Source organism: Callorhinchus milii, unplaced genomic scaffold, assembly GCF_018977255.1.
Source record: "Callorhinchus milii isolate IMCB2004 unplaced genomic scaffold, IMCB_Cmil_1.0 Scaffold10, whole genome shotgun sequence".
NCBI classification, from domain to species: Eukaryota; Metazoa; Chordata; class Chondrichthyes; order Chimaeriformes; family Callorhinchidae; genus Callorhinchus; species Callorhinchus milii.
In genome coordinates, this window is record NW_024704751.1 from 2,294,504 (window position 1) to 2,316,063 (window position 21,560).

Here is a 21,560-nt window from a genome sequence, read left to right on the forward strand (position 1 = left end):
AGAGCTCCACTGTCTCAGGGGGTGCACACGCACATACACACAAAGTCATTCTCAAATCGCAAACCCAGAACGGCACTTTCTTTGATCTGATCCCATCCTTGCATAGTCCAACGAATAGTGTCATGGAATCACAATGGACTTGAGGAAACATGAGACACTAATGGTTGTGTCCATCTTTAGCAGCAAAGACCACAACAGAAACTTTTCATATAGACACAAACGACTTTCGAGCACTTCACAGGGCCCTCCCCTAATAACTGGAGTTTGAAGTCGCATTCAATTCACTGGGAAGAATGATAATGAACTTCCAAAGTTTCTCAATTCCATTCACACCACATCTTCCAGTATATCTGAAATTCCACCTTGTAATAGCCACACTGTTCTCTTATGATCCATATTAAGCTTTCAAGAGGGAATGAGATCGATATTTGAAAAGGAGAAATTTACAAGGGAATGGCGAAAAGGCATATAAATGAGGCTGAATGGATTGCTCTTTCAAAGATCCAGGACTGATAAGGTGGAGTCCTGTAGCTCAGTGGTTAGAGCACATGCTTTGCAAGCGAGAGACCTGGGTTCGATTCCCGGCAGGGCGATACCTTGGGCAAGTTTCCTTACTCCATACTCCTGATAATAATCCCTCAAAAAAAATTGGTCATTTCAATCCACGACTGTTTGTGGGACACATGCTGTGCGCAATTGGCTGCCGCATTTCGCCCACAAATATACAGTCAATTCACTTTACAGTCTATTCTGTGAAGCGCTTTGAGACATCGAGAAGACATGAAAAGCGCTATATCAAATGCAAAGATTATTATTTCTTTCATCGCACAAGAGCTGAAAGGAGTGTCTCGGTTATCAATAGTGACACAACACCCACTTCGTGGCAGCTTTCAATAAGAAGTCAAGACTTAATTGTAATAAATATACTGCTCTAAATAGATGTTGAAAGGAGAAATGAGTGGGTGTGAGCACTTACAGGGAATATCACCGTACTCTGGCATCAAGAGGACAATAAACTCTCGGGCTTTGCTTTCTCTGTTGCTGTCTAGACAGGAGGAGAAATTACCGGGCAAAGCACTTGACTTTTTGCAAGTTCCTGTTAAAGCATAGTGAAAGCGTTTTATTGTGTTCACCATGGTAACACTGCATTCTGTTTTTTTTGCCACGGTGCCCCTCGGGGAGGATCTGCAAAGAGAGTTGGTGAACAAAAGGAAGACGGTAAATGTTTTTTCCCCACAGCTCGGTTCAGATCTTAAGAGGCTGGAAAAATAGTGAGGTAATTGATGGTGTAGTTGATGGTGCAATAACCCAGTCTGCTCAGCTGGCTACAAAGAGTTTGAAGGTGAAAGCTACAACACAACAACGTCTCAGGAGCAGACTGGAGAAAGGGTGTCCCTCCTTGATTGTGAAGCTTAGGAGATAATAATAATAATCCTTGCATTTGATGTAGCGCCTTATCACGTCTTCGAAACATCTCAAAGCGCTTCACAGAATATAAGGTGAATTGACTGTATATTTTGTGGGCGAAACACAGCAACCAATTGCACCGAGCTGTGTTCCACAAACAGTCATGGGTTGAATGACCAATTTTTTTTTTTAAAAAAGGAATTATTATAACAACCAGGTTCCTACTTGGTTCTCAACCAGGTAAACATGGGCATGTGGAGTAAGGAAACTTGCCTAACATTTCACCCTTCCCGGGAATCAAACGCAGGTCTCTTGCTTGCTCTAACCACTCAGCTACAGAAGTCCATGCATGAGATGGAGAACAACAGACCACACCCCACACCCCCGCTCCCCCACACACACATGCATCACCACCTAGAGAATGAGAAGGAAGAGGACTGCCTCCTGCCTACCCACACTCTGCCTAAAGGTACCGATTGGATGGAAGCAACTTGTCTGACATGAAGAGATTAAAGGAAATCAATGCAAAATCTATCCAGGACTTGGTTTCTCACCACAAAATTCTGACTCACACGTTGAGCAAAATACTCTCTAGAGAAGCTTCCGATTGTTGCTGCAAGAGGCTCCTACACTTATTCTGTTAATGAAATGTCTTTGAGCCCTTCAAAAGATGCGAGACTCTGGACCTCCAGCGACTATCCAGATGTACGTTGCAGCTATGATTCAGCGCTGAACAGATGAAGTGCGCACTAAAAAGACAGTCACTGAAGATCTAGATCACTACATTTGGCAGAATATTACTAATAATACAACAATAATAATCCTTGCATTTGATCTAGCGCCTTATCACGTCTTCAAGACATCTCAAATAACTGCATGGCTTAGGAATTAGCTATCATGAGTTGCTATATTTGGCGGCAGGACTGGGATGAATCGCTGCATTGTTCTACACTTACCCAGTGTTCAAGCAGTTTATATTGTTATATTTGGTCATGTCATTGGCATAGACATTTCCAGACGCAGAGAAAGTAGCATTCAGTGATTGTTACACGCNTTTTTCCTGCCTAATCTTTCACTGCTATTATTGAAGGCTCTTTAGCTAGCTTCATAAACCAGGGAGAAAGAGATGAAAAACAAACAATGGACATTTTTTTTGCAATCTCTTCTTAACTCCACCATTACAACTGATTGGAGGGGGGGGGGGGGAGAATCAAAATAGCATTTGGCAAGAGTGAGGATTAGAGCCATCAGGGATTGGAAAATGTCAGCGTTAAAACCAAGCAGAACAAATCAACACTTAACAGCTTCATTACGTTTCAATGCATCAAAAACGTTCGTCATTAACACAAGACAAAACACAAAACCATATCCCTCCACACAACAGGAAACACACTGTAATAGTGATACTCATAATGGAGCAATAGACCAAAGGTCAAAAAGGCACTAATAAGAACACCGATTCCTTTTGATTACTTGCAAATTGCATGTTGACATCAAGTCAGAAAATGAGGTCAGTCTGCACCCCTGACATTGGCAAGGCTACTCAGTCCCTCACTGTGACAGCTGAACAGTAGTTGTGATTCGAGGAGAGCCAGGCAAGTTGGTCTGAACACTGTATTTATTGGCTGACATCTCGCTCTTATCATGAGCTCTACGCTGCCATCCCAGCTGGGACTGGCTACTTCTGCACAGACCAGCAAACCAACCCACCTGGCATGTTTCTCGTCTGTGCCTCTCAGTCACTAACAATCATGGTGCTTTTTTATTCATCTGACCTTGGAAGAAAGCTGCTATTTTATTAACCCACTGTGTGGTCGAAGTGCTATTTCTGTTCATAAACAAAAGTAGCACTTTGATGTTCCAAAACGCTGAGCTCCCATTCAGAGTTGTGTGGTTAGGTCTGAACCAATGGAGCATCTACATCAACAACAACAGTAAATTCCATTTGTTCAGCGCCTTTCATGTCAGGAGGACGCCCCAAGGCGCTGGACATCCAAGCTGGTGGTTGGGATCAGTAGGGGTGGAGGGCAGGGAGAGCAGTGGGTAGGGCGACCGAAGGCACGGTCGAAGAGCAGACGGGTCTTGAAGGAAGCAAGGGAACAGCAGGGTGCACAATCACAGGATTGCAAGAGAAGTTCGGGTGAAGACACCACTTGTGCCCGTTTGATCTCATCCTTACCCAGCCTACTGTAGCCCAAAGGGTGCAGCAAATTCTCATACCGAGGAATTTCCTGGTCAGCAAGGAAATCTGCTCTGATGTATTTCCAATTAACGTTTCTACTTGTGGCTGCGTTGAGTCTGCAGTTACGAAAACAGTCATTATGTTTTCTGCACCGATCTGTCTTTACACCCAGGGGAATTACGGAATTAATGGGAGGCAGTGCCCGGGTTTTGTTTTGTTGCTACATTTAGTTTTGTTTTTGTGGAAAACTGTTTCTAAGTGTGCGTCCTTCCTTGCTTCCACCCTCTGCAGGGACACCAGTGCGTGACGGCCTTTCAACTGCGGTTCCTTCTTCTTACATGACAGAAAGCACACTGTAATTCGCTCGGATTGTTAACCCTTACGAGGACTGGATTCTGTTCTGAAAATTTCACACGATTCAATTTCTCGGTAAAATCTGTTCCAAAACGCACGAGTCACACGGCACTCATTACTAACATCTATGCAGAGCAGATGGAATTATTGCCCAGTGTATTGGGCTCATTTCCACCCACTTTCAGGTTGATTTTGGTCTCTCTCTCCCCTCGGCAATATTGCCCTTTCCTTCTCCCCGAGGGTCCTGTGAATCGTGGTGGAGTGCGGTTCCACAGGGGCCTTCGCCCGGACAGTGAGCATCTACAGCCTCTGCTTCCTGAAGCTGCAACTCAAGGATCACTGCTGGGAACTTGGTGAGTGTGGATAAGGGTAGCGTTAAGGCAGGGCTGGGATGCCCTATCGGGGTCAAATAGCCTGACTCTACAGCAACATCCTAGCTCACACATGAATTTGTGTGAGCAATAACGACAACTTGCACCCTTCACACGGGGAGCGTCCCGAGCAACCACTTGGGCAACATAGTACAACAACAACAACCAAATTACATCTGCATAGCGCCTTTCACATTGGGAGGACATCCCAAGGCGCTGGACAATCAGTGCTTTGGACCCGAGCTGGGGTGTCGGGATGAGGAAAGGTGGAGGGCAGAAGGGGAAAGGAAGGTGATCGAAGGCACTGTTGAAGAGACGGGAGACATGAAGCAGGCCGGAGCCTGCTGAGCGGAGGGAGTGGGCAGGTTGGTAGGGGGTTAGGAGGTTGCAGAGGTAGTGGGAGCAAGGCCATGGAAGGCTTTGAAGGTGAGGACCGGGTTCTTGAACTGTATCCTCTGTGTGATGGGAAGCCAGATGAGTTGGGCGAGGATGGGGCGATCAGGAAAATCAGATCCCCTGAGTCAGCACTCGCAGGGGAGGATGGGGGAAATCATTCTAACCAAAAGTATGCACATATATCCTGATTTCCTTTTAAGCAAAATCACCAATACCTTGTAACTGCACCACCAGTAGAAAAACACACGACTTTACATTTACCTTCCACGTCGAGAGGACATCTCAACAGCTTCACAGAGCCCACTGGGAGCCTCAAGTCAGGGTGGGAGTAGATGAAAAAAAAACACGGTCAAAAAGAAAGGTCTCAAGGCAGGCTTTAAAGGTGGGACGGATAGGGCGAAGCAAAGCGATGGAAGTATCTGGGACACAGAACCATCAAAAGTCAAACGGTTTCAAGGAAAGGGAATGTGAAGAAAATCAGTGATTAAAAGTCAGCAATATCCAAACATCCTCTCCATGGGACGCTGCCTTTGTTTGCAAGTGACACTGAATGCAGTTCACATTGAGGACCTCACCACCCCAAGCAGAAAAACTAGACTCAGCATTTTGCATATTGTACATAGACAGTATGAGAGGCTGAGCTGAAGGTAATAACCCTGTCTCAGGAGTTCTTGAATGACAAACATAAACCACTCAATCTTCCCTCTTGCAGTTTATGACACAGAACATGTAGCCCATTATCTTCCGTTTAATTTCTCCAACTAATTAGAGGCTAAATTGAGTCATTGACAAAGCTGTGAGATGTAGAATCATGACCCATGACTGTGTGAAATTGATGAAGAAACCAACCAAACTCACCATCCTTTAGAGAAGTGGACAGACTGGGTAACCAACCTTGTCCTGCATTCTCAACGAGTGTTGCTTGCGTTCGGATCACCTGCAATTGCTTACAGCTCGGAGCTGGCTCCGTGGATTTAGTACTCAGAATGTGTCTTTAACGAGTAGCGGTCTTACCGTTCTATGATATCAGCGATGGGGCAGGCAAACATCTGGAGCCCTTCAGGCATCTGCAGGGCAACTAAACAGATAGAAAAAAAGAGCGAATTGGTTTAGCTCTGGGTGAAACATTTCGGAATCAGCTAGCATTAACCTGAACCATCTCAGGGAAATCAGCAACATTATGTTGGTGGTCCTGTGTCACGCACCAAACAGACAAGCGCTCATGTTCTCCTCACAATGTACACCAAGTCAGCCTGGCTCAGTTGGTAGCACTCTCACCTCTTGAGTCAGAAGATTGTAGGTTCAGGATCTAAGTCAGGACTTTGAATTTAACTCCCTGGACTATCTAATTAAGTGTTAAGGGACGCTGCATTGTTGTTGATGCTGTTGTTTGGATGAGACGATAAACTGAAGTTCCATCTGCCTGTTCAGATGGACGCATAGATCCTGGCTAACTATCCTCAAATAAAAAAAATTGGTCATTTGCTCCGCGGCTGTTTGTGGGATAAGGCTGTGCCCAAATTATCTACAAATACACAGTCACTACACTTCATAGCGAAATTTTATCCAACTTTGAGACGTCCCCTAAAAACAGCTGTCAATACCCCTATCCTAAAGAAACCTTCCTTGGACCCATCTCTGCTCACAAACTACTGCCTCATCTCCAACCTCAGTGCCATGATATGCGCTGTGTCCCCCACCTCCGCAACTTTGCCCAACTGTGCCACTGCCTCACCACCTCAGACAACTGAAACCCTCATACATGCCTTCATTACTTCATTACATCCAGGCTCGATCCACTATGACAACGCCCTGCTTGTCGGCCTTCCCAACTCTTCCCGCCATGAGCTGCAGATCATCCAGAATTTTGCAGCTTGTGTCCTTTCCCGCACCAGGCTCTGTGACCCATCACAACCACCCTCGCCCAGCTCCACTGACTCCTCATCCCTCAAAGGATCAAGTTCAAAATCCTCGTCCTCACCTTCAAGGCCCTCCTACCTCTCCAACCTGCTAATCCCTTAGCAACCTGTCCGCTCCATCCACTCAGCAGGCTCCGGCCTGCTCCCATGTCCCCGGTCCGACCCGCCCGACCATCAGTGGTTGGGCCTTCAGCCTCTCTGCCCCCACCCTCTGGATCTCCATCCCACATTCCCCTTGCCTCGCTCCTTCCCTTGCCTCCTTCAAGGCATGCCTCAAGACCTTCTTCTTTAATCGTCCCCCCCAACTGGCTCGGGTCCTAAACCCTAACTGTTCAGTGCCTTGGGATGTCCTCCAGATGTGAAAGGCGGTTTACAAATGGAACTTTGTAATGTGTTGTATATCAAACGTAAGACTTATTATTATAGTATTCCAGATGTTTCCAATCTCAGCGAAAGAGTTATCAGAGCGAAGGACGTAATACACCAGTTGCCTCAACCTAAGGCCCCAATGGACCATCTTGTCAAGACTTGTTCCATATTTGAACTGGAATAAAACCCACATTAAAACTGGTCAGAAGGAGGTAATTATGTTCCAATCCCTTTCATTCTTCACCAAAGTGAGAAGATATCAAGAATGCAATGCAAAACAGATTTGTAAACCAATAACATTGAGTCTCGTGTGAAATACCATCACGAGAGTGACACACATTCAGATAACCATGTGCTCGCCTTGATAACTCAGCATCCTTCTTTTCCTTGTCAATCAAACAAACTAGTCTTGTTACTATTTTCAGGATTCGGGAGCAGAAACAGTTGGATATGAAACCCATTCAGGCAGTGCCTTTGATAAACACTGCTAAATAAAGATAAGATGTCACCCTTTAATCCAACATAAATTTGTTCCATTGTGTCATAATTCCTTCGTCTCTGAACACCGTGTTCAGCCGCTTCACACTGGCAGCTTCAGCACAAGCTTCTATTGTACGGTGATAAAGCCACAAGAGCAGCATTTTCTCTGCACAGGTCAATGAAATAATATCTGATCTCCTGATCAACTTCAAATTTAGTTTCCCTGAGGCTAAACGTCACTCCCGGTCCATCAATGCCTCAGCCATTTTGTATCCTAGGAGGGGATGCAGCAAGGCCACTCTGGCATCTCTTCTCCACCCCCCACCCACCACTGCCCGTCCAAGATCATATTCCTGGGATAGGAGGAATCTTGCGACACCTCTCATGCATGCCTTAACCCTAACCCACCTCCCCCACTTTCCTCCAGCAGGGCGCACACTCAATAGCCGGCACACACAGGTCGACTCCGCTTGACCGCTTCGTAAAACTGAAACCTTTTCTGCACCCAACATCTGCGCAAGAACAGTTGGAGGATATTGAGCGGCCATTACAATAAGGCAATAAGGCAGGTTCAGGGAAAGGTTTGCCGGGGTATGGCGAAAGAGCAAGGGACTGATTGGGTAGATCTTCCAAAGAGCCAGCACAGGCACTATGGGTCGAATGGCCTCCTTCCGTGCTGTAACATCCTATGATTCTACGACAAGCTAGTTTCTTCAGGTGGGCGATTTGAGAGTCGGCATGCCCAAAGTAACGTCTAATTGGATTGGCATTCATCCAGTATCCAATACTCAATCTAAACCAAGCATACCCATTGTAAGGTTGAGGGTGAACGCAAGGCATTCTCTCACAAAGGAGCAATGGGTAAAAGAAAATGGAAGAGGGACCTTTCAGCACCTCCTAATGGCCAGATCACAATCAGCATGCACAGAGGCGATCAGGGAAACTGCAGAGTGTAAAGAAATTAAACTTTATGGAGGTGTGAAGCCAGCGCTCACTGGTTCACACAATAGTTTGTTTCTGCTTCTCCCCCACCCCCCCCCCGCCCCCCCTCCCACCTTTGTACCATCCTTCTCCTTTCCCCTCGCTTCCTGCTGGTAAACCAAGGTCAAGAGCAGAAATAATCCGCTCAAATAAGATACTCAAACAAAAATGGGTCACACCTGACTTAAAAAGCCCCTGCAAATATTGGCCTCGGTGAGCCTGAGTGCATAAGCTATTGTCCCTGGGCGTGCGTTTCAATTTCCGCACACGCATTTAATGGCCAAAAAGACTCACAGTTGCCTGTGATGTGCTAGCAAAATTCAGCAAGGCATACATTATCCTTAAGAATAATATTTGCTCAGGCAATATCAGCTACAGGGGTCACGCAGGGTCGACCATCCCTTGTGTAAATAGATCGAAAATGTGGCATTAACTCCATTACTGGCATAAACCGAATAGAAGGCTTCAACAAAATGTCACCAGGGGAGCACAAATCTATACCTCGGCATCCAACGCTGCTTCCCGCATTTGTGTTCTCAGGGAAAATTCACATCTGTGTGTAGCTGGTCTGGAATTTAAATGGTCTTTTTTTGCCACCCATTCGCAGACAATTTTGAGCCAGTGGTTGCAGAGCCTCCGCTGCTCAAGTGAAGTGAAGGAAAAGCCCTTCCAAAATAAATAAATAAATAAGTAAGTAAATAACGTGGTCACTTCAATCCACGACTGCTTGTGGGACGCTGCCTTGCGCAACTGGCTGCTGCGTTTCGCCCACAAAACACACATTCAATCACTTTACGCTAAATTCTGTGAAGCGCTTTTGAGACGTCTCGAAGACGTGATAAGTCGCTGTATCAAATGCAAGGATAATTATTTTTCAATTTTCTTGGGAGGAATACAGTGAAGAGTGCGCAGTCGGGCTGCAATACAAAACGCCCACCATCGGAGCAGGGCTACACATTTACCGCTTCTAATGACACGCCACAAAACTACCTGCAACCTGATAATCTGCCTCCGAGAGAAACAGAACAGCTGGTGTCAGAGACGGAGGTGTCAATTCTGGTGCACCCTGACCCCTCTCACCTCAATTAATGCAAGAGTCGCACAAATTATCTGTAATACTAACAGTAATAATCCTTGCATTTGACATAGCGGCTTTTACGAAGATTGTGTGGTTGGGGCACATCACCTGTGATAATAACCCCTGCATTTGATACAGTACATTTGTCCCACCTTTGAAACCCCTCAAAGTGATTGTGCATTTTGTAGGCGAACACAACGTCAATATGCACACAGCAATGCTTCGTAAATAGCCATGAAGCAAACCACTGATTTTCTAAAATTCTGTTTGCTGCTTTAAACGGCGTACCGCGAACTGAGAGGGACAGGGCACGAGACGGAGCAGCTTATTTTTACCACGCTGTGATAATTATCAACACAATCACAGCGGAGCCACAGAAAATGGGTTAAGCAGCCCAGAACACGGTCGGTCAATTGGAAAAATCCAGTTAAATCTGGCGGAAGAATAAAGTGTGTAATGAAATCCCACAATATTGTAACGTTGTGACTATCGATTTCTTTTTAAAATGCAACTATCTTCCCATGCAATCAAATGAAAAGAACACCACACTACAACATCCCCGGAGCTTCAATGCTACACAGTGAGCTTTTCAGCAAACACAATCTACCTGTGAACTTCAAGCAATCAGAAGGTACTTGACAAACCCATTAAACTTCAGGCAGTTTGACACACAGAAAAGATGCAGACAGCAATCCAATTACACCGTCCGTTAGGAACCAGCAAGAAATCCTGTTTAAAAACCAGGAGGGAAACCCCAACACCAGACTAGCTTCTGCTCCCCAGCCCCCGCCCCATCACCACCAAAAAAAAACAAATTCAGGGACAAGAATTAATTTCTTTATTTAAAAAAAATGGAAATAGTAAACCTCCAAATAAGGTTGGTCATTCACCTCATGGTTGGTTGACCAAAATTGACTCCCATGGTCACCTACAAAACACACAGTCACTGCACTTTACAGTAAATCCTGTGAAGCGCTTTGAGACATCATCCCGACACAAAAGCTGAAACCCTCGTCCACGCCTTCGTCACTTCCCGGCTGGACTATTCCAATGCCCTCCTCGCTCGTTTCCTAAGCTCCACAATACACAAAATCCAATTAATTCAAAACTCCGCCACCCGATACTCACCCGTACAAAACTCCGTTCCCCCGTCACACCAGTCCTTGCCAGGCTCCACCTACTTACTGAACGGATCGATTTCAAGATCCAGTCACTCGTTTTCAAATCTCTTCGTACCCTCACACCTCGGTACCTGCTTAACCCCCACTCCACCAGCCACTGTTTCCACTCGTCTGGCTCTGGCCTCCTATTTGACCCTCGTCCCTTCCTCTGCACCATCGGTGGCCGTGCCTTCAGTCACTACGCCCCGAAACTCTAGAACTCTTCTCCCTCAACTCCTCTGCCTTGCCCCCTATAGCGGACTGGTGGTAGGGCACCCTCTTTCCCACAACGTTAAGACTCTGACATGAAATGGGTTTGAGAACATTGCAGCCCAGTCAATGCTAGATCACCGCACAAAACTGCCCCTAATTCAGCACAAACTGAGCTTCTTATTCACCCTCTTTTACAATTAAACTTGCAGTGAGAACGAGGGGCACTGACCAACACCATCTCATTTATATTTCATTTTCCCAGCGCTCTACAGATCTAATTTTGTATTGTATTTCTCACGTTAACTGAATCTGGGGCTTGGCTCTTCTTTCAAATCTCCATCACCACATGTGAGAGGAAGACAGATGCCAGGCATTTCTTCTCTCAGTCAGTCGAGCTCCAGAGACCATCCCCCCTCCCCCAAAAAGGATATTTTTAGTTAACTCAAAAGGGTAGAGTGTAGTATTCTCTTGGATCTGAACCCAGGGCGTTTAGGTCACAAGCCCCACTGCCCAACTCATTGAGCTACCCAGGATGACAATTCATTTACATAGGATCATGTTTACGGTCACCTCCCCCCTCCCTCTCTACTTGGCTCGGTGTCTGACTCCGCCAAAGTCAAGCGCTCCAGGATGCTATCAAGCGTGAAGGGCGCTGTGTAAATACAAGTTGTTATTGTTGTTGTTGGATCCTACGTCTCTCCATGGTTGCTGTGAGTCCAATTGATAAAGTATTAATAGGAACGTAAGAATGGATATCATCCATTCAGCCCATGATCTAATGAACACCAGGTTATGAAATCATGCCATTTCCCTGCCTTTACTCCATACCTCTCTTCGCTTGTGCTTGCTTTATTCTCCAGACTGTCTTGTAGATTTCAAAGTTGTAATTGTTGGGCAGAGCTCGCACAGCCTCCTGTAGGTCGCTGTCATTCAAGATTTCTTTGGGAATCTGGTTAGCCACACGTCGAGAAGGGCCTGATGAGAAAGGAATGGAAAAGACAGGAGAGTTACTGATCTCCTCAGCTAAACTGGTTTTCCTTATGTCTTGAAATGAAAAGCTTGGTTAATATAATAATAATCCTTGCACTTGATATAGCGTCTGATCACGTCTTCGAGACATCTCAAAGCGCTTCACAGGATATACTGTAAAGTAAATTGACTGTATATTTTGTGGGAGAAACCCGACAGCCAATTGTGCACAGCAGCATCCCACAGATAGTCATGGATTGAAGTGACCAATTTTTTTTTGAAGGAATTATTACCCCCGGAAAAGTGATCCGCCAATCGACTAACAACCAGGTTCCTACTTACTGCTTAGTAAACAGAGGCGCAATCTGAAATACTTCTATCTTGAACACTGTTGTCATATCAACTAGGTTCTCCTTTTTGACTGCAAGTGAAAAATGTGGGTGGTCCAAGTGCATCTTGATACACACATCAGAATGGCTGTAACAGCCTATTTTTCAGATACAGCTGGATAACAATGTCACCATATCAATGCTTTTGACATAGTCACACAGTCTAGGGGTTGGGGGGGAAGGAGAGGAATGGAATGGTTGTGAAGGCAAAGCTCAGAAGGCAGAACGTCAATAGATAGCTGCCCTCTACAGAGGATAATCGATATATAGACCAGACAGCCAGCGAGGCAGTGAGAATGGATAGTGAGAACAATTTTCAAGGAAGAAATGGATGGAGATAGGCACTGGAGGTTACGAGATAGAGAGTAATGATATTTAGAAAACGGAACCAGACCATAATGGTCTTTTGCTGTCTTGTACATTCTTGCATGTCCCAACGACCTGAATGTAATGAAATTCTCTCCCTTCATCATTTGCACTGAATGCTGTTCAGTCAGTTCCTCTGCTGCGAGGTATTCAATTACCCACCTAAACATGCAGAGACTTCCAATTAATAATAGCTAAAATCTGCCATGTATAGCCAGCCTGAGATCTCAAATCAGGCCAACCCAAGCAAAACATGGTGCGGAAGAGTGTGTGGTGGTGGTGGGGGGTGGCAGCGGAGTGTGGGGATCTTTTCTACAATTCAGGACCACTTGCACCGCAAACCATTTATAACTCTTCCTGTATTAGTGCCTTGGGTACCCTATCCTAGGCCAGCATAAACCAGACAGACATAAATACTGTAGGTGCACTGGGTATAAGACCACCTGACAGAGCTTTAACATAGTATTTACAATGACTCATTGATCGTTGCCTAAAAGAAGCTTTAGACACACAATTTGCAACCAACAACTTTCACCGTTGCAAATGGATAGCGTAGCCACAAAGCATTAAGAGCAATTTCCTTTTCAGGATGCAATTTCGAGAGGCACACAGACACCAGGGTTTCAATCATCTCATTAATATCCTTCCCGTACGGTCACATTCCCAAATGCAAAGCCAATTGTCGTCTGTCCAATTTAACACCTTATCTGTCAAAACACACAAGAGCTCTGGAGGCTCCAACCTCAAAAACGTGCTGCGCTACAAATAAAATGACACTCTTTCAAAATAATTTGTTCTCAAAGAGATGTCCCGAAAACAAGAATAAAAATTGCAGCTTGTGCAACATTCAACCAGCTCCCTCAATGGTGTTGTTGGATTGATCCAGTGAGCAGCTGAGCAGGAAGGTGCAGGGTTTGATCTGCAATCTGTGCCGAGCGAGCTGGTCTCAGCCAGGACAGCAGGAGAGGCGTAACAACTGGTCTACGTTGGCGGGAGTGGGAGACAATTAAAAATAAACTCAGTCAGTCAGTCAGTCAGTGCTCCTTCCTGCTCCTGACATAAAAACAGAAGTCGCTGGGAACACGCAGTAGGTCAGGCAGCATCTATGGAGAGAGGAAAGTGAGGTTTAACATTTCAGGTCGATGACCTGTCGTCGTTTCCGAAACGTCAACTCTCTCAGTAGAGGCTGGCTGACCTGCCGCGCGTTTCCCAGCGACTTCTGTTTTTATTTCAGATTTCCAACATCTGCAGTATTTTGCCTCCTGATGCCTGTTGGCAGGCCTCATGACTTGTGGGCACAGAAATTGCCTGAGTCAGCGATGCCGTCCTGCGGTCATTGTCTGAAGCTCACGCTTGAATAATGGGCAAGTTGGCGGAAGGTGACAGGTGCCCGCGGGACCTTACTCCCAGCAGAAAGAAAAAAAAGGGGAGAGGACCTTAACCGACAAAAATAAAAACGCAAACTGAACTGAGGCTGTGCATCGAGGCTCAGTACCTTACTCCACGATCTACTCAGCTCCTGATTTGGGCCATGGAGTGTGAGGGAGGTTATAGCGTCCTCCTACAGAGGAAGGGGAAATTTAGAGGAGAAAGTTGTACAGCTGACAGTCCCTGGCTCATCCTGGTGGCGGGCTGTAGAGAGAGCATAGGAGGAAGCTAGGAACAGGCTGCCTCGTGGAAGCCAATACTCTTCATAGAGAGTGACAGCGCAAGAGGGGAAAAAAAACGCAGCTCTCGTACTTTAATGTTGTGCCAAATATTTCTCGTTTGATATTCTTAATTCATTAACTTCAAGTTGCTTCAGCCCAGTGCTATATCCCTCTAAATGTTCTCTCCAGACGAGTCTGGAAGGATTAAAATTTGCAAACGAACTGCTGTGTATGATTTTCACAGTTCAAGTGGGCATAGCATAACAATTTCACACCCCAACCATTAACTTTACTGAAGTGAATGTGTAAGTTAATGCAAAGTGAGGGACCGCTGCCAAAATACCTTAACAGCACAGTTAATATAATCTAATAATCCTCGCATTTTATACAGTACCTATAACATCACAATATCAAGCACAGCAGTCAATATGCACACAGCTATGTCCCACAAACATTTGTGAATAATTTATCCGGAGGATTATAATAATAATCCTTGCATTTGATATTGCACTTTTCATGTCTTCCAGACGTCGCAAAGCACTTCACAGAACATACTGTAAAGTGAACTGACTGTATATTTGTGGGTGAAACTTGGCAGACAATTGCGCACAGCAATGTCTCTCAAACAGTCGTGAATTGAAGTGGCCAATTTATTACATTTTTTTTTTCTTGAGAGATTATTAGGCGCAAGGAAACTTGCCCAAGATTTCGCCCTGCCGGGAATCGAACGCAGCATTGACCACAAAGACAGAGCTTGTGGTATCATGGGATCTTTAGCAGGTAACTATCCTCCTGGGAGTGGGGGAAGAGAGTTAAGTAAGATCTCTTAGGAGTTGAGCTAGCTCCAAGGTGACATGCTTGGCAACGGAATGTTGGAACTCTCAAGTCAGGTTTGAATACCCTTCAGCGTCATTTATAATAATAATAATCCTTGCATTTGATATAGCGCTTTTCTCATCTTCTAGACGTCTCAAAGCGCTTCACGGAATATACTGTAAAGTGAATTGACTGGATATTTGTAGACAAAACTTGGTAGCCAATTGCGCATAGCAGTGTCCCACAAACAGTGGTGGATTGAGTGACCAATTTATTATTGTTTTTTTTTGAGGGATTACCATCCCTGGAAAAGCGATCCACTAATCGAATAACAACTGGGTTCCTATTTACTACTAGGTAAACAGAGGTATCTATCAGACATACACACATCAGATCAAAAATAAAAGTGTGGTGGTATTCTAGACGGATGAGATCAAATGGGTACCTTCTTCAGCCAAACCAAGCTTGCTGTCTGGTGATATTTTGAGAATTAGGGATAACTAAATCAAGCTTTGGGCACCACACAATGTGCAATATTGTTATGTAGGATATTGCGGGATAGAGTTCCAGAGTGTGGGGCAGAGATGCTGAATGCCTAACCACCAATGGTGGGGCGGGAAATGTGGGGGACCTGAAGCAGGCCAGTGTCCGCCGAGCAGAGGAAGCAGACAAGCTGATATGGGGTTAGGAGGTCAGAGAGGTAGGGGGCAGCAAGACCATGGAGGTCTTTGAAGGTGAGAATGAGGGTTTTGTACTTGATTCTCTAAGGAATGGGGAGCCAGTGAAGCCAGGCAATAACGGGGTGATTGATTCGCGGAGCCTGGTGCAGGAGAGGGTATGAGCCGCAGAGTTTTGAATAATCTGGAGGAAAGAGTTGGGAAGTCAAGCAAGCTGGAGGTTAGCGCAGTCAAGCCAGGATGTGATGAAAGCGTGGATCAGGGACTTGGCAGCCTGTGGTGAGAGGCAGTGGCAGAGGTGAGCAATGTTGCGGAAGTGGGGAAAGGCAGAACAGGTCACGGCATGGATGTGAGGTACGAAGAATAGCTGGGGGTCGAAAAGGTCACCGAGGTTTCGTAATGGTTCAGTGAGATGAAGAGCGTAGCCATGAATAGTGATAATGTCAGCGGCTGAGGTGTTACAGGGTGCTACTGGGAGCCAAGCAGGAGGGCCTCTGTCTTGCCAACACTGAGACAGAGGAAGTTGGCTCTCGTCCAGGACGTGATGTCAGCCAGACAATTTGCCAGGACATCAACGGTCCTAGAGTCAAGGGTAGAGGCGACGAGATAGAGTTGGTTGTTATCCGCATACATGTGGCAATTGACCCCACGCCTGCGGATGACATCACCGAGCGGGAGTACGTATAGATTGAAGAGGAGGGGACCAAGGACAGAGCCCAGAGGGGCACCACACGTGACAATGCGGGGGCTAGAGGAGAAGCCGTTGGTGGACATGAAGTTCAATCGTTTGTGTTAAAATTGAAAATTGTGCTTCGGGTTGGGGTTAAGTGACAGAAATCAACAGTCAAACTTGATGAAATGCATCAATTTCACCATCCACCAGTCACTGGCAAAGGATATACAAGAAGGCCAGCCACACTTGAAAATTATTCTTGAATGTGCGAGGCTAGAGATTTGGGGGCGATTCCTCGCTCCTGTTCGGCTGATGTTGTAGTTCGGGGGGTGGGGGCTGCTGCTGGTGACCGGGAGCCGGGCTGGCGGGCTGTGTGGGGCGGCTAGTTGTTGTTGTTGTAATCTGCGCTTGTTGGATGTCAATGACCTCAGTGGGGTGGAGACAACAACAACAACTTACACGTGCAATAGCGCCTTTCATGTCAGGAGGACGTCCCAAGGACTGAACCTGAATCCTACTCCTTGATGTAATTTGTTGTTGTTGTTGTTGATGGCTCTGCTCCTTGATGTTGCTGAGACTAAGACGCAGTTATATTCCACTTAATTGCGAAGTGAACAGCGAGGCGCTGTGTTTCTCCCGCAAAACATATAGTCAATTCGCTTTACAGTATGTTCTCTGAAGCCCTTCGAGAGATGTCTCGAAGACGTGATGGGGGCTGTATCAAACTGCAAGGATTATTATTATTATTATTTATTGTAGGTGACAGGTCAGAGCCAGCCTCAATGCTGGTTGTCCGACATCGAGTCCTGGACGAGAGACAACTTTCTTCAGCTCAACGTGCGAAAAACCGAGGCCCTCCTGATTGGCTCACGTCAGCACCTCCGCACCTCAGGCGCCGACACCATCAGCATCCAAGGCTGCACTCTCCACCTCTCAAAGCCAGTCAGGAACCTCGGCGTTTTGTTCGACCCTGAGCTGTCCTTTCTCCCTCACATCCGCACCACAACTGGCACCGCCTTCCATCACCTTCGGAACATCGCCAGACTACGGCACTACCTCACCCCTCACGCCGCTGAAACCCTGGTTCACGCCTTTGTCACCTCAAGGCTGGACTATGGGAACTCTCTCCTCACCGGCCTTCCCGGCCCTCCCTCCCCACTGCAGGTCATTCAGAACTCTGCAGCTCGTGTACTGTCCCGCACCAGACACCGCGACCACATCACTCCCACCCTCGCTCGCCTCCACTGGCTCCCCATCCCCCAGAGGATCGATTTCAAGATCCTCATCTCACCTACAAGGCCATTCACGGCCTTGCTCCCTCCTACCTCTCCGACCTACTATCCCCCTACCTGCCCGTACCCTCCGTTCCTCTGGCTCCGGTCTGCTCCACGTCCCCCGCCCCAACCGCCCTACCATCGGTGGTCGGGCCTTCAGCCTCTCAGCCCCGAGGCTCTGGAACTCCATCCCCAGTGCCTTCGCCGCTTCCTCCCTTTCCTCCTTCAAGGCCGGTCTCAAAACCTTTCTCTTTGACCGAGCCTTCAGCTCCCCTCTCGACTCTCTTCCCCCTCCTCGCTCCCTCCCTTCCCTCCCCTCACCCTGACCATTTCCCCCCAATGCTCGGGTCCTGACCCAACTGTGCAGCGCCTTGGGACGTCCTCCCGACGTGAAAGGCGCTTTATAAATGGAATCTTGTTGTTGTTGTCCTCACTCCCAAAACACACACACACACACATACACACAACCTCTCTCAGCAGTTACTTGGAAAGCGATCAGTGGCAGAAACGTTTCTCCCCCAATAACCCAGAGACCAAAGGCAGGTACAGGTGCTCCCACCCCCTGGGAACCTGGGACCTTCCTCCTGTGTCTGAGCTTCATGTCACACACACCTTAACCCTTTGACCCCTAACCAGTGACTGTGTGGGGGCGGCACACACACACACCCAACACCCCCACATACATATACCCACCCACATACACACCCCCCACACCCCCACACACATCCTCCCCCCCCCCACACACACACATCCCCCCCCCCCACACACACCCCCCACACGCACACACACCACATACACATCCCCCCCCACCCCCCACCCGCACACCCCCCCACACTGGCCCCCGGGGCCGGTGGTGAAGCCTCAGTTGGTCACAAACTCAGATATATACCCATATATGTGTATATATAACCATATAATAAAAGGCCGAGGCCCCGCGGCTGTGGCCGCACTGGTCAGAGACCTGGACTGGAAGCCTCGGCCCCGCTCTCTCTCTCTCTCTCTCTCTCTCGCGCCGCCCACACTACCTGTTGGTTTGGCTTTGCTCCTGTGTTTGCTGTCAGAGGCCGAGGGAGAGGCCGAGGCCGAGGGAGAGGGAGTCACAGCCGCAGCTCCGGGGCCGCATCGCTCCGCCATCCGCACAGACAACACAAACCCACGTGGCCCCCAGAAAGACCGGGCTAATCGCACGGGAGCGAATGGATGGAGAAGGCTGCAGGCGGGGGCAGGCCGAGCCAATCGAACCGGATGCTGGAGAGCAATAATAATAATAATATAATAACAATAATAATATACTATATTAATATAATAATAATAACAACAATAATAGTATAATAATATAATAATAATAACAATAATAATAATAATAATAATAATAATCCTTGCATTTGATATAGCGCTTTTCACGTCGGGAGGACGTCCCAAAGCGCTTCACAGAACACACTGTAAAGTGAATTGACTATATTTGTGGGCGAACGCGGCAGCCAATTGCGCACAGCAATGTCCCACAAACAGTCGTAGATTGAAAATGACCAATTTATTATTGTTTTGGGTTTTTGGAGGGATTATTATTAGGCTCTGTGTGGAGTAAGGAAACTTGCCCAAGGTTTCGCCCTCTGCCTGGAATTGAACTCAGGTCTCTCACTTGCAAAGCGAGTGCTCTAACCACTGAGCTACAGGACTCCACTGTAGAGATGGATTAGGACCCTCCCCCTCCTGGGTTGGGACCCTCCCCCCCCCTTCCCCTGTCTAGAATTACTATTATTGTTTACTATTATTTTTGCTGCCTCTTTATTATTATGATAAATAATAAATAAACAAACAAATAAATAATAATAATCCTCACGTTTGATATCAAATCATACAATTTGCAGGGCTATGGGGAGAGAGCGGGGAGGTGGGAAGGGTGGGGGGGGGGGGGTTGAATTGATTTGGAAAAGCTCTTTGTAAAGAGCCGTCGCAGACACGATGGGCCGAATGGCCTCCTCCTGTGCTGTATAATTCTATGATTCTGTGAAATATATGGCACAGAGGGAGGCCATGCCCTGCGAACACAGGTCCTCTCGCTTGGAGGCGAGTGCTCTAACCACTGAACTACAGGACTTCATAACTAACCCTAAATAATAATCCTTCCATTTTATAAGCATTACAAAGTGTAATCACTGTCAAGTGTAGTGACTGTAAATCTATAGGAGGACACGGCAGTCAATTTATGCACAGCAAGGTCTTACAAACAGCCACAAAGTCAATGACCAATTTATCTGGAGGATTGTGGGCCTGAACATGTTTGCAGTACACATAATGTCATTGATCTTAAGCCAACATAAAAGAATATTTTGTATACTGTACTGCAAACGGAGATCAAAAATTGTGCCAAGGGGAATAAACCGAATAAAATGTCTTCAATGTGAAATGTAAATTTCATCAACATCCCACGTAAAGTGTTTTCCAATCAATCAATCAATCAATCAATCAATCAATCAATCAATCAAGGCTTAAATGTACCTTATAATACACAGCCATTAAATGGATGGACACTCCTCTGTTAAGTTATTGAAAAAAACTGAGCAGTTTCCTACTCATCCCTTGGGAGGCCATTCCAGAATTTTACATGATCACAGTCTATTTTTGCGCAATAAATACGATACTCAGCAGAAATACAGTCAATTACGCATGTTATTTGTTTGATGCATCAATAAGACCTATTCAAATCCCCTCTCCCTTAACCTCGGTCTCTCTTTTGCTTCTCTTATTTTGCAGACAGCGCCTGTGTTTCACCTACACACAGCAGCACTGCCAACCTCCAGAGAACAATGCTCATCAATCATTAATAATTCAGAGATTTGTAGTTAGTTACAACATGATTCCATACCCCATTTCGAAGGACCGTCCACCTTTCCTTTTCTAAAGTTTCCATTGCTCACTTGCAGTTTGGGCTTTTTATTAAGTTCTCCATCAGAGAGGGGGAGAGAGGAGGCAGAAGTTAACTAATTGTCCATGCACATATATGGACAGGATTTGGCTCATCTGTGATGTCTCCCATGCTGAAAGCCAACATAGAGATTCATAATAATAATAATAATCCTTGCATTTGATATAGCGCTTTTCACGTCGGGAGGACGTCCTAAAGCGCTTCACAGAACACACTGTAAAGTGAATTGACTGTATATTTGTGGGCGAACGCGGCAGCCAATTGCGCAGAGCAATGTCCCACAAACAGTCGTAGATTGAAAATGACCAATTTATTATTGTTTTTGGTTTTGGAGGGATTATTATTAGGCTCTGTGTGGAGTAAGGAAACTTGCCCAAGGTTTCGACCCCTGCCGGGAATTGAACTCAGGTCTCTCACTTCCAAAGCGAGTGCTCTAACCACTGAGCTAGAGGACTCCACGATCTCTGGATCTCTGGTATATTGCCAATAAGTCTGTTCTTCATGTATGTTCAAGCGTGGCTGAGTCAATTCTTTTACAGGGAAAGATACAGGGAGAAAGGAAAAAAGGACAGATACTTCCAATGTTGTAACATCATAAGGTATGAATCAGTGCTGATGATATAGTTATGGATATTGGCTTGAAGAGTTACTGAGCCTGACACTGCAATGCTGCTGAATTAACATACATAACTGATGATGAAGCACTACTGTTAATGACTGTACCTCAGCTTGTTAATTTAGGCTCCCTTTGAACTATCAGATACAGAATTGTCTCCGAGTTAGTCATCTAATGATGTCAACTAACTCTCTCATTGAGAGAAACAATTCAAAAGTTGACAGAAATGGATGAAACCAAAGAAACTTAAAACTGGTCCTAAATCTTTGGTTTTTGGTTGGTGGCGGCGATG

General features: G+C 46.3%; 1 protein-coding gene across 3 annotated transcripts in view; it reads right to left on the reverse strand.

The window, feature by feature from the left end:
• The window catches only part of dph1 (diphthamide biosynthesis 1), a 277,432-nt gene extending 258,538 nt beyond the window's left edge, over window positions 1–18,894 (reverse strand). For 2 of the 3 annotated variants that reach the window (XM_007906191.2, XM_042338384.1), the window contains exons 1-3: window positions 18,749–18,894; window positions 11,739–11,885; window positions 5,725–5,788 (exon numbers count right to left, since the gene is read on the reverse strand). In XM_007906191.2, the coding sequence (XP_007904382.2) occupies window positions 5,725–5,788; window positions 11,739–11,885; window positions 18,749–18,857 (320 nt within the window). In that variant the 5' untranslated portion in view covers window positions 18,858–18,894. Of the gene's footprint in view, window positions 1–5,724; window positions 5,789–10,665; window positions 11,036–11,738; window positions 11,886–18,748 lie in introns of those variants that run through there. The other variant, XM_042338385.1, reaches the window with a different exon arrangement.
• Window positions 18,895–21,560: the final 2,666 nt, after the last annotated feature.